The sequence below is a fragment of the Manis pentadactyla genome, chromosome 4, assembly GCF_030020395.1.
Source record: "Manis pentadactyla isolate mManPen7 chromosome 4, mManPen7.hap1, whole genome shotgun sequence".
Lineage (NCBI taxonomy): Eukaryota > Metazoa > Chordata > Mammalia > Pholidota > Manidae > Manis > Manis pentadactyla.
In genome coordinates this window covers 37,205,475-37,222,597 of record NC_080022.1, presented here as the reverse complement: position 1 = coordinate 37,222,597, position 17,123 = coordinate 37,205,475, and the positions used below count along the sequence as shown (strand labels likewise).

General features: G+C 35.4%; 1 protein-coding gene across 2 annotated transcripts in view; it reads left to right on the top strand.

The window, feature by feature from the left end:
* The window catches only part of STIL (STIL centriolar assembly protein), a 61,688-nt gene extending 44,812 nt beyond the window's left edge, over positions 1-16,876 (top strand). The window contains exons 14-16 of one of the 2 annotated variants that reach the window (XM_036893168.2): positions 5,037-5,247; positions 6,501-6,751; positions 15,385-16,876. In XM_036893168.2, coding sequence (XP_036749063.2) covers positions 5,037-5,247; positions 6,501-6,751; positions 15,385-16,168 — 1,246 coding nt within the window. In that variant the 3' untranslated portion in view covers positions 16,169-16,876. Of the gene's footprint in view, positions 1-5,033; positions 5,248-6,500; positions 6,752-15,384 lie in introns of both variants that reach the window. The other variant, XM_036893167.2, reaches the window with a different exon arrangement.
* Positions 16,877-17,123: the final 247 nt, after the last annotated feature.

Here is a 17,123-nt window from a genome sequence, read left to right as displayed (position 1 = left end):
AGCTGGAACCTAGAATTATGTATATAAATGTTCTACCACTGTGTTGTATACTTGAAACTAATGTAATGTAATACTGTGTGTCAACTACCCTTCAATAAAAAATAATTATTTAAAAAAAAAAAAAAAATAGGTAACATAAAATTTACCATCTTAGCCATTTTTAACGGTACAGTTTGGTAGTTAGTGTTAACTATGTTCATATCATTGTGAAATAGATCTCCAGAACTTTATCATCTGGAAAATATAACTCTACATCAATTAAACAGCAACTCCCCTTCCCCTTCCCTTCAGCCTCTAGCAACCATCATTCTTTCTGCTTCTATGAATTTGACTACTTAGAAAACCTTGTGTAAGTGGAATCATGCAGAGCTTGTCTTTTTATGAGTGCCGAAGTTCACTTCGCATCATGTCATTAGGGTACATCTGTGTTGTAGTATGTGACAGGATTTCCTTCCTTACCAAGGCTGAATGATACTCCATTGGATGTATATACTACATTTTGTTTGTCCATTCATCCATCAGTGGACATAATGGGTTACTCCCATAACTTGGCTATTGTGAATAATCTGCTGTGAGCACTGGTGTGCAACTATCTCTTCAAGATCCTGCTTTCAGTCCTCTTGGATATATATCCAAAAATGGGATTGCTGGATCATATTAGTTCTATTTTAATTTTTTAAGGAACCTCCATACTGTTTTCCATAGTTGCACCACTTTACAATCCCATCAACAGTGCAAAGGAATCTGATTTTCCCACATCCTGTCCAACACTTGTCATTTTGTTTTTTGGATAATAGCCATCCTAAGGGGTTTGAGGTGATATCTCATTGTTTCTAATTTTCATTTTTCTCATGATTAGTGATGTTGAGCATCTTTTCATGATGTCTGTCGGCCATTTGTTTATCATCTTTGGAGAGAAATGTCCTTTACCCATTTTTAAAATAGGTATTATTTGATTTTCTGTTGTTGAATTGGAGTTCTTTTCAATATCCTGGGTATTTACCACCATATCAGATACATGATTGGCAAATATTTCTCCCATTTAAGTTTAAGGTTCTTAAATAGGCATTTTTTTCTCTGCATATAAGATTTAATACTTGGTATCTAAACATACCAAATTCGGGTACTAAAGGAAATTGTACAATGTAAATTCACTGAAGTTTTTTTTAGAATAAATTCACTTGTTTTTTTACTAGTTTAAGTGCAGTTTCATCTTAAGGAAGGAGCCATCCAAGTTACTGGGTGAGTTGGAGAGTGTCTTCCTCATTTTAAGACCTGTGTATCTTTGTGCCTGAGATACCAAATGGTGGCTATAATAGTCCCTAACTGTAAATTTTATTGTTTGTTAAAATATGTGTATTGTATTTTTGTTGTATTTTCTTCTTCAGGATCTTAGACTTTATCATTTCATTTGATTGAGAAAAAGTAACTGAATGTGGAATTATATATTGCTTTAAAAGTTCTTATTCCGAAATTTTAGATTTACAGAAAAGTTGGAAAAATAGTAGAGTTCACCCAGCCTTACCTAATGTTAACATCTTACATAACCATAGAAAAATTGTCAAAACCAGGAAATTAATGGGTACAATACTATAAACTGAAAATTCTAATTGTACCAGTTTTTCTCATAATGTCCTTTTCTGTTCCAAGATCCAATATATGATCCCACATTGGCTTATTAGTTATACCTCCTTAGTCCAGTCTCTGACAGAGTCTGTCTTCCGTGACCTTGACACTTTTGATGAGTACTGGTCAGTTGTCCCTTAATCTGGATTTGTCTGATACATTCTCATAGTTAAATTAGTCTTGCATTTTTGGCAAGAGTACCACAGAAGTGGTGTTGTGGACATCTTAACGCATCATACCAGGGGATACATTGATGTCATGTTATTAACATTGCTCATTCAGTTAAGGTGATGTCTGCAAGTTTTTTCATTATAAAGTTAAAGATTTTTCCCTTTGTAGTTAATAAGTCATGTGGTACTTATAAATACTTTGAGACTCTGCAAATATCCCCTTCTCAAGTTTTCTCCATCTGATGCTAGCTTCCATCTATGGATCTTGCCTGCAGCAATTACTGCTGTAGTATTTGCCTAATGATAATTTTATATTTTTCTCATTCCTTCTACATTTGTAAATTGGATTGTTTTTGTAAGGAAAGCTATTCTTTCCCCTCTGCTTATGTACTTACTCATTTTATATGTCAGCATGGACTCCTGGACATCTCTTTTATTCTATGAGTTATAATCAAAACTACTGTAATTTTGTTGCTCAAATTGTTCCAGTTTTGGCCTTTGGGAGATCTTCAGATTGCCTTCTGTGTCCTTTGGAAAGGCCCCCATCCTTTTTTGAGTATATTCTTACTTTCTGGCACTACAAGATGTTTTAGGTTCATCTTCAGTTTTCCCTGCCCCAGTCCTGGAATCAACCATAGAAACTAGGAGTAATGGTATCAGAGAACCATGCTTAGGAACCAGGATCTGGGCAGTAGGATGCTCATTGATACTTTATATATGTGCTGGTAAGTCCTTTTAGCTAGGAGATATATATATGTGCGTGTGTGTGTGTGTGTGTGCGCGCGCACACGCACATGTACATATATGCATGCTAGCCCATACATACAAATGTATTTATTTCTTTATGTACCTATCTATATATAAAAATCCTTGACTTTGTACTAATCCTCTGATTCCAACCCAATACCTCTCTTTCTTATTTATAACTTCTTTCTCCAACAGTAAGAAACCTGAATCTTATTACGTACACTATACTTATTTGTTTAATCCTAGTGTACACATAGTTTCAGAATTGCTGAGAATCCTGATATTTAATAGAGTATATTTGTTTATAGTTCTTTTTATCTTTAGCCTTACAATACCCAATGGAAATACTTTTTCCATAGTTAGTTAGTTAGTTCTTTTCTTCCCCATTCCCTTATGTAGTTGTTATTTATAATGCCATTAGTTGATTTGTTACTGTTCGTATTCCATTTTGGGGTCCCTCCATATTCTGGTTGGTTTTGTTTTTTGGGTATCTGAAACAACACTATAGTTGTAACACACCAAACTATATAAAAAGTTATATAATCAAAGAAGTGTTGCTCCTTGCTCATCCCTGCTACTATGTTCCCAAATGCCTTTTCCCAACCCTTTTCCCACCGATCTCCATTAGAAAAACAATCTCTAGTCACACTGGCTTATCCTTCCTGTATTTCTTTTGCACAAATGAGCATGTATGTTTATATTTTCTTATGTTATTTCTTTCTTACATAAATTACAGAGAAACTGCATGCCACAGGTATTGTTTTGAACCTGTCTCTTTTCACTCGAGTGTATTCTGGAAATCACTCCAAAACAATTAGAGATCTTCATTTTTTTAATAGCTGTATAGGACTCTAATGTGGATGTACCATGATTTAATAAACCACTCTTCTATTTATGAACAGTCTGTTTCCAGTATTTTTCAATTATAAGCAATGCTACAATGAATTACTTTGTACATGTGCATTTTTGAATTGTTTTAGAAGTAGGGTTTCTGCATCCAAAGTTAAGTGCCTGCGAAACTTTAAGTATTACCAAATTTCCCTGCAGAAAGGTCATGCCAGTTTGTAGTCTCACCAGCAATGTTTGAAACTACCTATTTCCCCACAGCTGTGCCATCATATGTTGCCACATATAAAAAAAATGTTTTTCACCAATCTGATAGGTGATAAATGGTTTATTTGTATTGTTTTAATTTTTGAAATTGTGAGTTGGGTCACTTTTTCATGTTGAGGGTCATTCTGATATTTTTGTGAATCGTCTGTGTGTCTCACCATTTTTCAGTGTTTTTATGTTAGAAATGTTAGCTCTTTGTGGCAATGCTGTGAATATTTTCTTCCACTTTGGCAGTTTATTTTTTATTTTTTGCCATGTAACAATTTTTTATTTTATGTAATCAAATTTACTGATTTTTTTCCTTAGAATTCTGTCCTGACTGGTGTTTTACAAAGATTCATTTCAGCGTATGTTTATCATGTACCAGATGAGTGCTTGGTACTTTATGTCAAGTTAAAATTAAGCAATATGGAAAAAAATTTGAAATTAACTGAGTTGTAAAGAAAAAGTATGATTAGAAAAACCATATAAAATGAAATATCAATACAAATACTATATAAAATGTAATATTTTAAGGATATTTTAAGAATGTTTAATGGGAAGAGATTCTCACAATAAAAGGTGCTTCTAAAACTATAATATGGTATAGTCTTTCAGAGAAAATACCAATAGAAAAAAGTATAGATGGAAATAATCTAAAATGTTAACATTGGTTATCCCTTGGTATTAAATTTCCTGTGACTTATTTTCTTCATACTTGGTGTAAATTTGAGCAGTTAACCTCTCTGTGCTTCAATTTTCTCATCTGTCAAATAGGGATTATATGTAATATCTATCTGATAGGTCTTTTTGGTAAGGAATTATTACTTTTCTCTACAATAGCCACAGATTATTGTTCCTACAAGAATTGGTTTTTAATACCGCTTCCCATAGTTACTATAAAAGTATATATTTGTATTCTGATTTTGAAAGTAATAAATGTTCATTGTATAAAATTTGAAAAATATGTAAAAGCATAAAGAAGAGAAGAAATTCCACTAAATGTATAATGTGATGATAGTGGCAGCTTACGAACTCTCATTTGACAGGGATCTTAACTACATTTTACACTTGAAGTTAACAAATAATATATTTTAAATTTTTAGATACTCAAAAATTTACATTGCATCGAGTTCAGGAGAAATCAACAGATTGTCTCCAGCTTTCAAAGAAAGTTAATCTAAATATATTATAAATAACATAACCTGAAAAGGTACTGCAACCCAGTTTATATGAAGCCTATCAAGATGAGCTGCTTACATAGCATCACTGAGAGCTGAAAGTACAAACCAGAATGCTACTTGAGCCTTTTCTCTTTCTTCCAAAGTTACTGCACTTCAGATATATGTAAAGGTATATCTCAATAACTAATAGCTTGCATTTTATGTATCTTTTAAGCAGCTCTTCTCCAGTTGGAAGAAAAGAACCTGATGTGCCGGTATTCTTTCCGAATTCGCTGCTGGCAGAGACTGTAAGCGTGTGCTTACAGAGTGGACCAACAGAGGGTGCCAGTAACAACTCTGAAACATCAGGGGACCCAAAAATTGAGCAAGTAATGGAACCATTGCCTCATCAAACATCAGATAACCAAAAAATATACCAGGATTTATTGGTAAGAAATGTAAAAGCATTTCTCCTTTTGTGAGATGGTCTTTTAGGATATATTAGTTAAGACTTTCCCATCTTTAAGCTGATCGGAACCTTGATATAAAAAGATTTCTCCCAAATGAATGATACATCATTTATTTATTTTAGCTTTCATAAATTATGGTAACCTAAACTTAGTAATTTACTGTAAGCATGCTGGTAATCAGTTACTTAGCCAGAAAAAAACCGTTATTTAAAAAATATTAAGTATTACGTTATACCAAATTCAAGCTAAAGTTGTACCAGAAAAAATAAGTAAGAGTTTGTAGAAGGTTTGAAAATTGGAAACTAGTAGAATACTTATGGTAATATTTTCTGGTTTCATTTCAGATAATAAGATTTTTATTGACTACCTAGTTTAGTCTAAAAAAGTGAACTAAGTAAAGCAGATAATATAAATATAAATATGACAGTCTGCCCTTGAGAACCTAGGGGAAGCAGCACACGGGTACCAGTAACAAACAGTTACAGGACAGGCTGAGAAGTGCTGGAAGCAAAGGCAGCACAGAATTAAAGGGGTAATTCTGAGGCCACAATCGTCTTGGTAAAGTTAGAATATAAACTGGGACTTAAAGGTGGAATGACCATCTGTCACTCCATCCAACTTGTAGACTTCGAAACATTTGCTTTCTCCATTTAAAATTGGAGACTAATTAAATGTCCTTCACATGGTCCTAAGTATTCATCAGTGAGCACATATTTGTCATTGGCCTGCTAGGTCCTAGACCGGTGCTGAGCAGTTGTGTGCTCAAGGGATGAAATATATTTAATGTCAGGAAGTCAGAGACCATATCACAGGTCATTCTTATTCAGACTGAGAAGAGAAGAGTCAAATTCTGAAAGTAACATAAAGATCTAATGTATAACTCTGAAACATCATTTTTTAAATGAAAGCATAGTTTAAAACTTAGGTTTATATAAAGATTTACTATAAATCCTTGAAAACACTTGAAATATTACTAAATGATTGTAAATATGTTGGTTTTAAGTGAACAGATCTGAATAAATATTCTAAGTTTTCTCTAGGATCTGATAAAAGCATTCATTAAGATGGGCTTCTTCTATTAAAATCCCATATTGTTTGCATATATACTTGATAACTGTAGATTTGACAAGATATTATTCTGCTTTTCCTGGCCTTTTGCTATTGTTTATATTTGTGTTTCCTAAGATGTGTTAGTAGTGATTTTTCAAATGTGTATTTTTTCTTTTCATCAGGATCAAGTGAACCACCTACTGAATAATTCCTCCAAAGAAACCGAGCAGCCACCTCCCAAAGCAGTAATTATCAGCCATGAATGTACCAGAACACAAAATGTTTACTGTACAAAGAAAAACAAACATGATTCAGGACTGGTGGACAAAGACTGTGTTCTGAATGCAACCCTTAAACAACTAAGAAGCCTTGGAGTAAAAATTGATTCTCCCACTAAAGTGAAGAAAAATGCACATAAAGTGGATCATGCCAGGTAACTTTAAACTTTGTTTTAAAAAATGAAAACATTTTAGATGTATTTCAGCAGTCTATAAATTCTTCAGTTTAGTTGGGGAGAGGGTTTATACTATATATATAAAAGAAATATGAAAGGTATTGTAGCATGGCATGTCTCCTGGGTAAAGAAGTCAACAAAATGCTCTGGGCATCTTGGAGAAAGGGTAATGAGCTTTTACTCAGTATCCTGGAGTTTTTGGAAGGTCTTCCTGGAAGTAGTAGAATCTGCACCAGCTACTGAGTATATGGTTATGTAGGGGTTCCATCTCAAAGACAAAAAACATTCCTTTTCCTGGGAATGTGTTTTGAAGAGTGTAGTTACGCAAGCCTTACTTGCTCATCAGTTCCATTTGGCCATGTTCTTATGTTCGGATTCCTCTTCACCAGACATGACCTCAGCACATACTTGTGCTTAAAGAGGATAAAATCTGAAAATTACATTATTAAAATAACCATGTTTTATGTTAACTATTTTATTATTGTTTTCTAGTTAGAAGAATAGTACAGTCTCATGATTAAAATATATATCAATACACAAGAATATAGATAAAAATTCAGAAACCCCTACTCTCCAAACTTTAGTCTATCTCCTCCAAGGTTACTTGTCCTAACTATTTCTTTTGTATTCTTCTAGAAATGTTCTGTTCATGTTCAAGTATATATGTGTGTGTGTGATCACAGAAGTAGGCAGGATCAAAGGATATGTGCATTTAAAGTTTTGGTAGTTGTTGCCGTAGCCCACCAAAATATTGTCCCAGTTTATATTTCTACAGTGTAGGAGAGCGAGGCTAGAATTTTTAAAGGTTTTATTTCAGTACTGTGAGATAGAGGCTGTATAACATCTGTTAGAATGCACAAATCACCCCGCTGTCTGTGGAACCCTTACGTCTTAGGGTGAGTTCCTTTGAGGAGTGTTCTTTAAGTAACATATTTCTTCACAGTGACACCCAAGTTTAATGTCTTAAGTGTGAAACATTGAAATTAATAAATTTTCAGTATATGGTGAACTTGATTATTTTTAAATGCTTAGAATGAAGTGGAAAACAAAGCCTTTTTGATGGATCAGTAGTCAAATTGTTTTACTCGAGGTTGTTCTGCTATAACAATTTGTGTTATGAATTTATACTATAAAAACAATACATGTTCAGGGTTGGAATTTTAGAAAATGAAGAAAATATCCTCAGAACTAATAATATTCAAAGAAAATTAGCTTTTTAGGAAACATAGTCAGTTTTACTATATATACAATTTTATTTTTCTCTACATAACATTAAAAAAACAGGCATTTTCATTTAATCCCTATACCCATTTTTAAAATTTAGTTATCTGTGTGAGTTGAAGAATTCGTAGACAGGATTTTAGTTACATATAAAATAATTTTCTCAAGGAAGTGAAAACCAATGTGGAAAAAAAATTGTTTTCAGTTCAAAGCAATGTGTTAAATTAAGTATTTCCTTAGAGGGGTAAGCTGCCAAAAATTTTACAATAATGTAGCTATATCTTCATTTGAAAAAAAATTTTTAATGATATAAATCATTGTATAAAGTATTCTAAAGCTTTGGGAGTAGTTTGATATTTCTTTTACCATTTTCAAAGTAACATAAGCTTATATTGGAAACTAGAAAATTTCAAAACAGACAAGAAAAAACCCATATTCATAATAAATTCATTTATTAAAATTTTGCCTTTTCTATTTGTTTTCTAGAAGTTTAACAGCAACCACTTATTGAATAAGGAACTATAAGCCATTTGCTCAAGTTTTATGCAGCATTATTTCATTTAATCCTTACAACAATACCTGTGATAGATACTATTATTATTTTCTATTTTATACATGAGGAAATTAAGTACTAATTTGCTCAAGGGCACACATCTGTGGTTTTAAATCTATTCTCTATGACTCCAAAGTCATAGCTTTTAGTTTTATTTTGGTTTTTTACTGTTTGACTCTGCTGCTTATTGCTTGTTTAGTTTTTTTGATGGGGGCTGATGGTGATACATATTTTGCTGCTTTGTGTTTTGACCATGATGTATATACCAGAAAATTATATGCATATATATATATATGTGTGTGTGTGTGTGTGTGTATAAAATTTGTTTGTTTTACATTGGGACGTAAGCACATTTCCCAAGTTGTTGTAACTCTTTCTAAGCATCATCCTTAATGGGGATATAATAATCCATTAAGTGGAGACATAATATTTGTTTACTTAACTCTTCCCCTCTTGTCAGAACTGAAAAGAACATGTCGAGTAGGTTCCATCTCTTATTATTTTAAATGTTACTGTGATGAACATCTTTTTGTAAAGATTGCATACTTTAGTTTTAGGATTATTTCCTTAGCACAGAGTCTCAGAAATGGAAAGACTAAGTCAAAATAGTAGGAAAATTTTAAGGTGCTGCTACATTACTTTCTTAAAGAGTAAGGTTTTGTGCTCCCACCAGCCGTATGGGTTACGGTTTCACTAGTACTTTGACTCATTTTACTTCAGTAAATATGTACTGAACATCTACTGTGAGCTAGCTATGAGAGATATCATGGTCAATAGGGTAACCTGGTAAAGACATTTTTGCCCTCATAGAGCTTACAATTCAATAGAGAAGGCACACAAAGAAGTATTCAATGATAATATATTCTGATACCTGCTATTTAAAGGAAGGATATATTATGCTATGGAAGCACACAGGAGAGATACCAAACCTTAACAGTATTTTCATACTATATTTTAATTACCCTGTATTAAAATTTTCCCTTTCTAAAGATTTGTGCTAATCTAGACTAAAAATATCCTAAATTATTTTAAATTTACATGTGATTGATTATGAATGGATTCTATATATTGTGATCAAAAATGAAACTGCACTGAAACTATTTCTCCAACACGTGGAAGTCAAATTTTGTTATTTGTAATCTTAGGTTAAGAGGATGATCCAAACATAAGACCATCTAAAGCCTACCTAAAAATAATTTAAAATAAAAAGTAAAGCCTACCTCATTAACTCACATTGTTTCTCAGTTTGTCTTAAACTTAATGTTTTAGTATAATTTCCTACCACTCTACCAAGTTCCAGCTACAATACTTATTGGCATGCAAGGTTCCATCCTAAAAGATCCTTGCTGGGTTGCTCTTTTTCTACTTTCTGCTAGCCAGAATCCTTCTTATCCTTCAAAGCTGAACTCAGATGTCACTTCCTTTGCTAAGGTTTCCTGGAACCCTCACCAGAATATTGATGTTGTGTACTCCCGAACACCTTGTTCCTGATAGGTTATAACATGTCTTGTGATAGCCTTCCCAGCAAGATTGTGAGTTTTATATATCCCTGAATCCTCACTGCCAATACCACACTTAATGGGCCTTTGATGAGTCTTTGCCGAATGAATGAAATCCCACCTACAGGGGTCATCACTGAAGCTGACAATGAATGCTTTACTTTTAGTACCTCTGTAGTACTTGTCTGTATTTATAGAGCCTGTGTTGTTATCTTTTAACATGTATTGGTATGCTAGAATTGGCATGCCAGAAGTTCATGAGGCAGTTGTTTAGAATTTAAGATACATTTTCCTATAGAAATAGTGTTATAAATTGTACTATAGTGTTCCAGGAAAGTAACCTATAATCCTTGTAATCTATACTGTTCTATTCAGTATGCAGCTGTTCTATAAACCACCTATCTTCTGTCACTGTGTCTTGGTGACAATTTACTTCATGTTCTAGTTCTGGACTCCAGGAGCAGATCCTTCCAGCAGAAGAGTAGCTAAGACAGGGGAAGGAGGAGTTCCTTTTTTGCTTTCCTGTTCCAGAGCACTGCAGAGATTAAGAGGATCCAAATCAGAAAAGCAATGAAAGAAGGTCCCAGACATACTGGGAAATTGCAGATTGTAATATGAGGTCTGGTAGTAGCCTATTCCCAACTGGAGTGACCTTTTGAATTCAAAACACATCTTAAGCCGTCTCTCTAGTGGCTTTCTTCCTTTCTACTTATTAATTGAAAACCCCATTTAGGAGGTAACTAATCAGAATTCAAACAAGACAAAGTCGGGTTGGTTTTCATCTTTAAATAAATTGGAATAATTTTTTAGCTTCCCTTCATTGTTGACAGGTAACTCACATACTCAGACTCATGCCTGTACATCTAATGAGATTCTGATATACTGTATTTGTGCTCAAAAAAGCTTTTAGGATTTGATAAGTGGAATGGCTTCCTTTGCTTTTAATCTCAATTACCCTAGTGTTTATATGCATTGGTTCTGAGTATTATTGATTTGTTTTCAAAGTAATGGTATCTCCCCAACCCCCAAAATTGAAACTAGCTAGCTGTGTTAGACAACGAAACTTGAAGAACCTTTGAAACTGATATTGATTCCTTCATGGATTTATATAGCTCCTTTAAATTTAACCATTCTATAAAAGGAGATCTAATTCAAATTAGACCTACTTTTTCTAAATACTTAACATTTTGAATTAGGAGTTTTTTTGTGTGTGTCATTAATCTACAATTACATGAAAAATATTATGTTTACTAGGGTTCCCCCTTCACCAAATCCCCCCCACAAACCCCATTACAGTACTGTCCATCAGCGTAGTAAGATGCTGTAGAATCACTACTTGTCTTCTCTGTGTTGCACAGTCCTCCCCATGCACCCCCCACATTATACATGCTAATTGTAATGCCCCCTTTCTTTTTCCCCACCCTTATCCCTCCCTTCCCTCCCTTTCTCCCCAGTTCCTTTCCCTTTGGTAACTGTTAGTCCATTCTTAGGTTCTATGATTCTGCTGCTGTTTTGTTCCTTCAGTCTTTCTTTGTTCCTATAGTCTTTGGGTTTGAGGTGAGTCTCTTGTAAGCAGCATAGAGATGGGTCTTGCTTTTTTATCCATTTTATTATTCTGTGTCTTTTGATTGGTGCATTCAGTCCATTTACATTTAGGGTGATTATTGAAAGATAGGTACTTACTGCCATTGCAGGCTTTAGATTCGTGGTTGCCAAAGGTTCAAGGTTCGCTTCTTTAGTATCTTACTGTCTAACTTAACTCGCTTATTGAGCTATTTTAAACACTGGTCATTCTTTATTTTTCTTCCTTCTTATTCCTTCTCCTCCGTTCTTTATATGTTGGTTGTTTTATTCTGTGCTCTTTTGTGCATCCTTTAACTGCTTTTGTGGGTAGTTGATTTTATTTTTTGCCTTTAGTTAGTATTTGGTTGGTCTGCTTTCTTTGCTGTGATTTTATTTTCTCTGGTGACATCTATTTAGTCTTAGGAGTGCTCCCATCTAGAGCAGTCCCTCTAAAACGCCCTGTAGAGGTGGTTTGTGGGAGGCAAATTCCCTCAACTTTTGCTTGTCTGGGATTTGTTTAATCCCTCCTTCATATTTAAATGATAGTCGTGCTGGGTACAGTATTCTTGGTTCAAGGCCCTTCTGTTTCATTGCATTAAATATATCATGCCATTCTCTTCTGGCCTGTAAGGTTTCTGTTGAGAGGTCTGATGATAGCCTGATGGGTTTTCCTTTTGTAGGTGACCTTTTTCCTCTCTCTAGCTGCCTTTAAAACTCTGTTCTTGTCCTTGATCTTTGCCATTTTAATTATTATGTGTCTTGGTGTTGTCCTCCTTGGGTCCTTTCTGTTGGGAGTTCTGTACACTTCCATGGTCTGATCGATTATTTCCTCCCCCAGTTTGGGGAAGTTTTCAGCAATTATTTCTTCAAATACACTTTCTATCCCTTTCTCTCTCTTTTCTTCTTCCAGTTCTCTTAATATTGTTTCATTCCTGGAGATCCTTTTATCTCTCTCTGCGTCAGCTTCTATGCATTCCTGTTCTCTGGTTTCTGTTCCATCGATGGCCTCTTGCATCTTATCCATTCTGTTTATAAATCCTTCCAGAGATTGTTTCATTTCTGTAATCTCCTTCCGGACATCATCCCTTAGCTCTTGCATATTTCTCTGCAGCTCCATCAGTATGGTTATGAGCTTTATTTTTAATTCTTTTTCAGGAAGACTGGTTAGGTCTATCTCCTTCTCAGGGGTTGCCTCTGTGATCTTGGTCTGTATCAACTTCTTCTGCCTTTTCATGGCGATAGATATATTTGTGGGGAGCTGGCACGTGTGTTGGGTAAGAGAAAGTTCCTTCTTGCCAGTTTGTGGCCTTCCTCTCCTGGGAGAACAGCGGCCTCTAGCGGCTTGTGCTGGGCAGCTGCGTGCAGACGGAGCTTCTGATCTTGCCGGGCCGCTATGGAGTTTATTTAGCTCTGCAGTTGCTGTGGGCGTGGCCTGCCTCAGGCTGCTTCTCCAATATGGTGGAGCCACATCGGAGGGGGAACAGGCGGGAGGCTGTTTATCATGGTGAGGGGCCTCCGAGCTGTGCTGCGGGGGTTCGGGCACCCAGAGCTCCCCAGGATTCCCAGCTGCTGGGCTAAGTGTCCTGGGATGCTTCCATCCAGCTGTGGGGTCCCTGTCCCTTTAAGACTTTCAAAAAGCACTTGCTTTTTTTTGTCCCGGGTGCGCCGGCTGCGGGAATCTGCTCACAGGTCTTACTGTCCTTTTTTCCTAGTTTCCACTCACTGTGTGTCTGCGCTCTGGTGCGGATGGCTGGGGCTGGGTGTTTAGCAGTCCTGGGCTCCCTCTCCCTCCCCGCTCCAACTCCTCTCCTCTCGCCGGGAGCTGGGGTGAGGGGCACTCAGGTCCCACCAGGCCACGGCTTGTATCTTACCCCCTTCGCGAGGGGCTGGGTTCTCGCAGGTGTGGATGTAGCCTGGCTGTTGTCCTGTGTCTTCTGGTCTTTCTTTTAGGATTAGTTGTATTTGTTGTATTTTCAAAAATGTATATGGTTTTGGGAGGAGATTTCCGCTGCTCTACTCATGCCACCATCTTGGTTCTCCGTCTGAATTAGGAGTTTTTATTTACTTTTTCAAATGACTATAAACTATCTGTAGATACATTTTCTAATGTGTACAGGTCTTCTGATATAATGTGCTAATTGCTTATAATTTTGAGGAAATGGGTAAAGAAGGTAGAAAAAGACTATTGCAGAATATATCATCACTGTTAATATATTGTAAAAGAATAATGCCTAGATAAATTGGTGGTATCTCTTAGTAAGATAGTCTCCAGAGCAATAAGAACTAAGAAGGTTAAGAGAGAATTCCAAGGTAGTTATAAAGACCAGCGTTATTGAGCACACTGTTCCGTTGTTTGCTGAGGGTGTCACTGGTTTCAGGGAATATTAATGGTTGGAAATAGCTTCAAAATTTTAGGTACTTATGAGAATGAAAGCACCTGAGATTTACCTGGGTTTTGTGGGGGTGGGGATACAGGTAGTGGTTGGTACATAACCAGCTGCATTTCTTTATTGGATGATATGGAAAGTCATAGCATATTCTTTGACTAGAATATAACGTTTACTGCAAAAAACAGTAAACAGAGGACTCCAATTTTTAGGCAACAAAAGAACAGTGATAGCAAAATACAAGTTGCTGAACAGAGTATAGTAAACAGTGGTTGTAGAGCCCCAAAGAATAAGACAGGCTTGGTTTCAGCTTGCTAATTACTAACTGTTCAACTTAGGGAAATAAGTTTAAAATCTCTATCCTAAGTCCTTGTCTCAACTGCAAAGATAGTAATAGTACCTACTTATTTTATTCACTCCGTAAATACTTAATTGAGTGCCTACTTTGTGCTAGGGTTCCAGGCACCAAGGGTACTGCATTGGGTAAGAAAACAGACAAAAATCCCTGCACTCGTGGGCTTACATGAAGAAGCTAGGCAACAAATAAGAAATATGAGTTAAATATATGGACAGCCTAAGGGCTCAGGAGAAAACAGAAAAGTAGGGGAAGGGAAATGTGAAGTATTAGAGTAGAGAATAAAGCTGAAATATTTGACAGGGAAGACCTCCCTGAGAAAGGTTTCTGTGAGGATTAAATGAGCTGCTGAATAATTAGCAGAGTGCCTGGCACATAATAAGGCATCAATAAAAATTAGTAGCTATTACTGTATTTGTGATTAAAGGATAAAACAAATCAATTAGTTAATGATCACCAACCAAAGTGAGTTGAAGATTTATCTAAATGGAAGAAAACCAGTGTACACACAGACACATACACTCAAACACACTAGTTCCTATCTGGAGACTGGTTAATGTTTTTCATTCATTGCAAATGGAATTTTTTCAACTATGAACAATTTAATACTCTGAACTACTCACCAAAGCTCATAATGTAATGTTGTATTAAATTACATTTATAATGTTGTAATGTTATAGTTTCAGATATGTTCTCTGCATGATTTAATTTTTATTTTACCAATATTGAATGGCTTTTACATTTGGGGGTCTTTTATTTGGTCTTAAAACCATGGCTGATGTATAAATTTAGGAAAATTAATTTGTGTTCCACTTACAGTCTTTGAATCATGGATTACCTTCTAGGTTATCATTTTTATCCCTTGAATGTATCTGGATCATTAATACTCAGATGTCTGAGTGTTCAGATAAAAAGCATCATAAGCTTAAAGCTGAAGAGCTTTTGTTACTTTCATAGAATGGAACACATTTAGAATAACACTATTTAGTACTCAAAATAAGATAAATGATGACCTACTCCATTGTGTCTTTCAGTGTGTTGGCACGCATCAGCCCCGAAGCAGTGATTTCTGGATTAAACTACATGTCATTTGCCAATGTTGGCATGAGTGGCTTAAACCCCAGTGGTGTGGATTTGAGCATGGAGGCAAATGCTATAGCTCTGAAATATTTAAATGAAAATCAACTGTCACAGCTCTCTCTCTCTCGATCAAATCAAAATAACTTTGACCCATCTTTTAGCCTACATATTAATACAGACAGAAGCACAGTGGGGCTTAGTTTAATTTCACCAAACAACATGTCGTTTGCAACTAAAAAGTATATGAAGAGATACGGACTCATACAAAGCAGTGACAATAGTGAAGATGAAGAGGAGCCTCCAAACAATACAGACAGGAGTGAACACTTGCTGAATCAGAACCTTACATCCATACCTGAACAACTTGATTTTCAGAAAGAACCTTCTAGGAATGCCTGTGAAATAATCAGTCATTACAACTGTGAATCTGTGGGCACCCGCACAGATAAGCCAGTGTTGAGAAATATTACAAATGAAGCTGTTCAGTCAAAAGTAACACAGCAGTCAAATGAAAACCCAGCTTTCTTACTAAAGAACCTTCAGCCATGTCCTGCAGTGAATCTCCAAACTGGGAAAGCAGAGTTCACCCAGCATCCTGAGAAAGAAAATGAAAGGGACACTGCAGTTTTTGCTCAAAGTTTGAAACCTTCTGAAACTTTAAAGCAAATGAATAGTATGAATTCAGTAGGCACCTTTTTAGATGTAAAGCGCCTCAGACAGTTGCCAAAATTATTTTAAACCTGTGACTCCCATCCTCCTTACAAGAGGACAGCGTGTCTCCTGAAGATGCTTAGGGAAGTCAGAGCCTTTCTGTAGTTTTGGGACCCCGGTCATTCTAGGGACCGCTCTGTTTCTTGGTAGCAGCTGATCGCAAAGAGCTGAACAAGTGACCCAATTATCTATGAGACGGTTGGCTAGTCGGAAGGCTAAGTTCTTTTTGTTCATATAGGGCTGTTCAGCATCACTGAAACTTTTTTGAAGAAAACAAATCCTGAGATTAGTTATTTCAACAAATTTAGGTAAACAGAGAATCATACAGCTCTGAATCTGAACTCTTTCAGACTGCACATCTTGAAAAATCCATTTCCTAGCATTTGCATCTCTGCGTGTACCCAGTGTCTCCTAAAAGAACATAAAGCTATCATGACCCTGAAAAAATTAGTTCTTACTGAATTTAAGGGGAAAGTTTTATTTTTTAAAAATAACTTAAGATCTTTTATACAGGGAGTGTATATGACCTCTTAATTACGATGCCTATTAAATTTTGTGGAAGTAAAACTTTTACAATTGGTGGGTTGATGTTAATGTAATATTTTTCAGTGTGTAGCACAAGCTATCACAGAACAAGAAAATTACTGCGTATGAATATTTCATAGCCTTTGTGAGTTTTTCAAATGTTTTAGTGTTTTTTAATAGAATTTAATAAAAATGTCTAGATTGATTGCTTTCCTTTGTCCTCTGCTATAGCATATTTTTCCTCACTTTAAATAAATAAATAAATAATTTTTAGACTCCCAAAAAGTTAGAAAAATGTTAAGAGTTCAGATATATACTTCCCTCAGTGATCCCCAATGATAATTTCTCACTAACCATAGTAAATAATTTTAAAAAACAAGAAATTGACATTGGGTACAGTATTAGGAACTAAACTACAGACCTTTCAGGTCTTACAAGTTTCTATGCATACTCATTT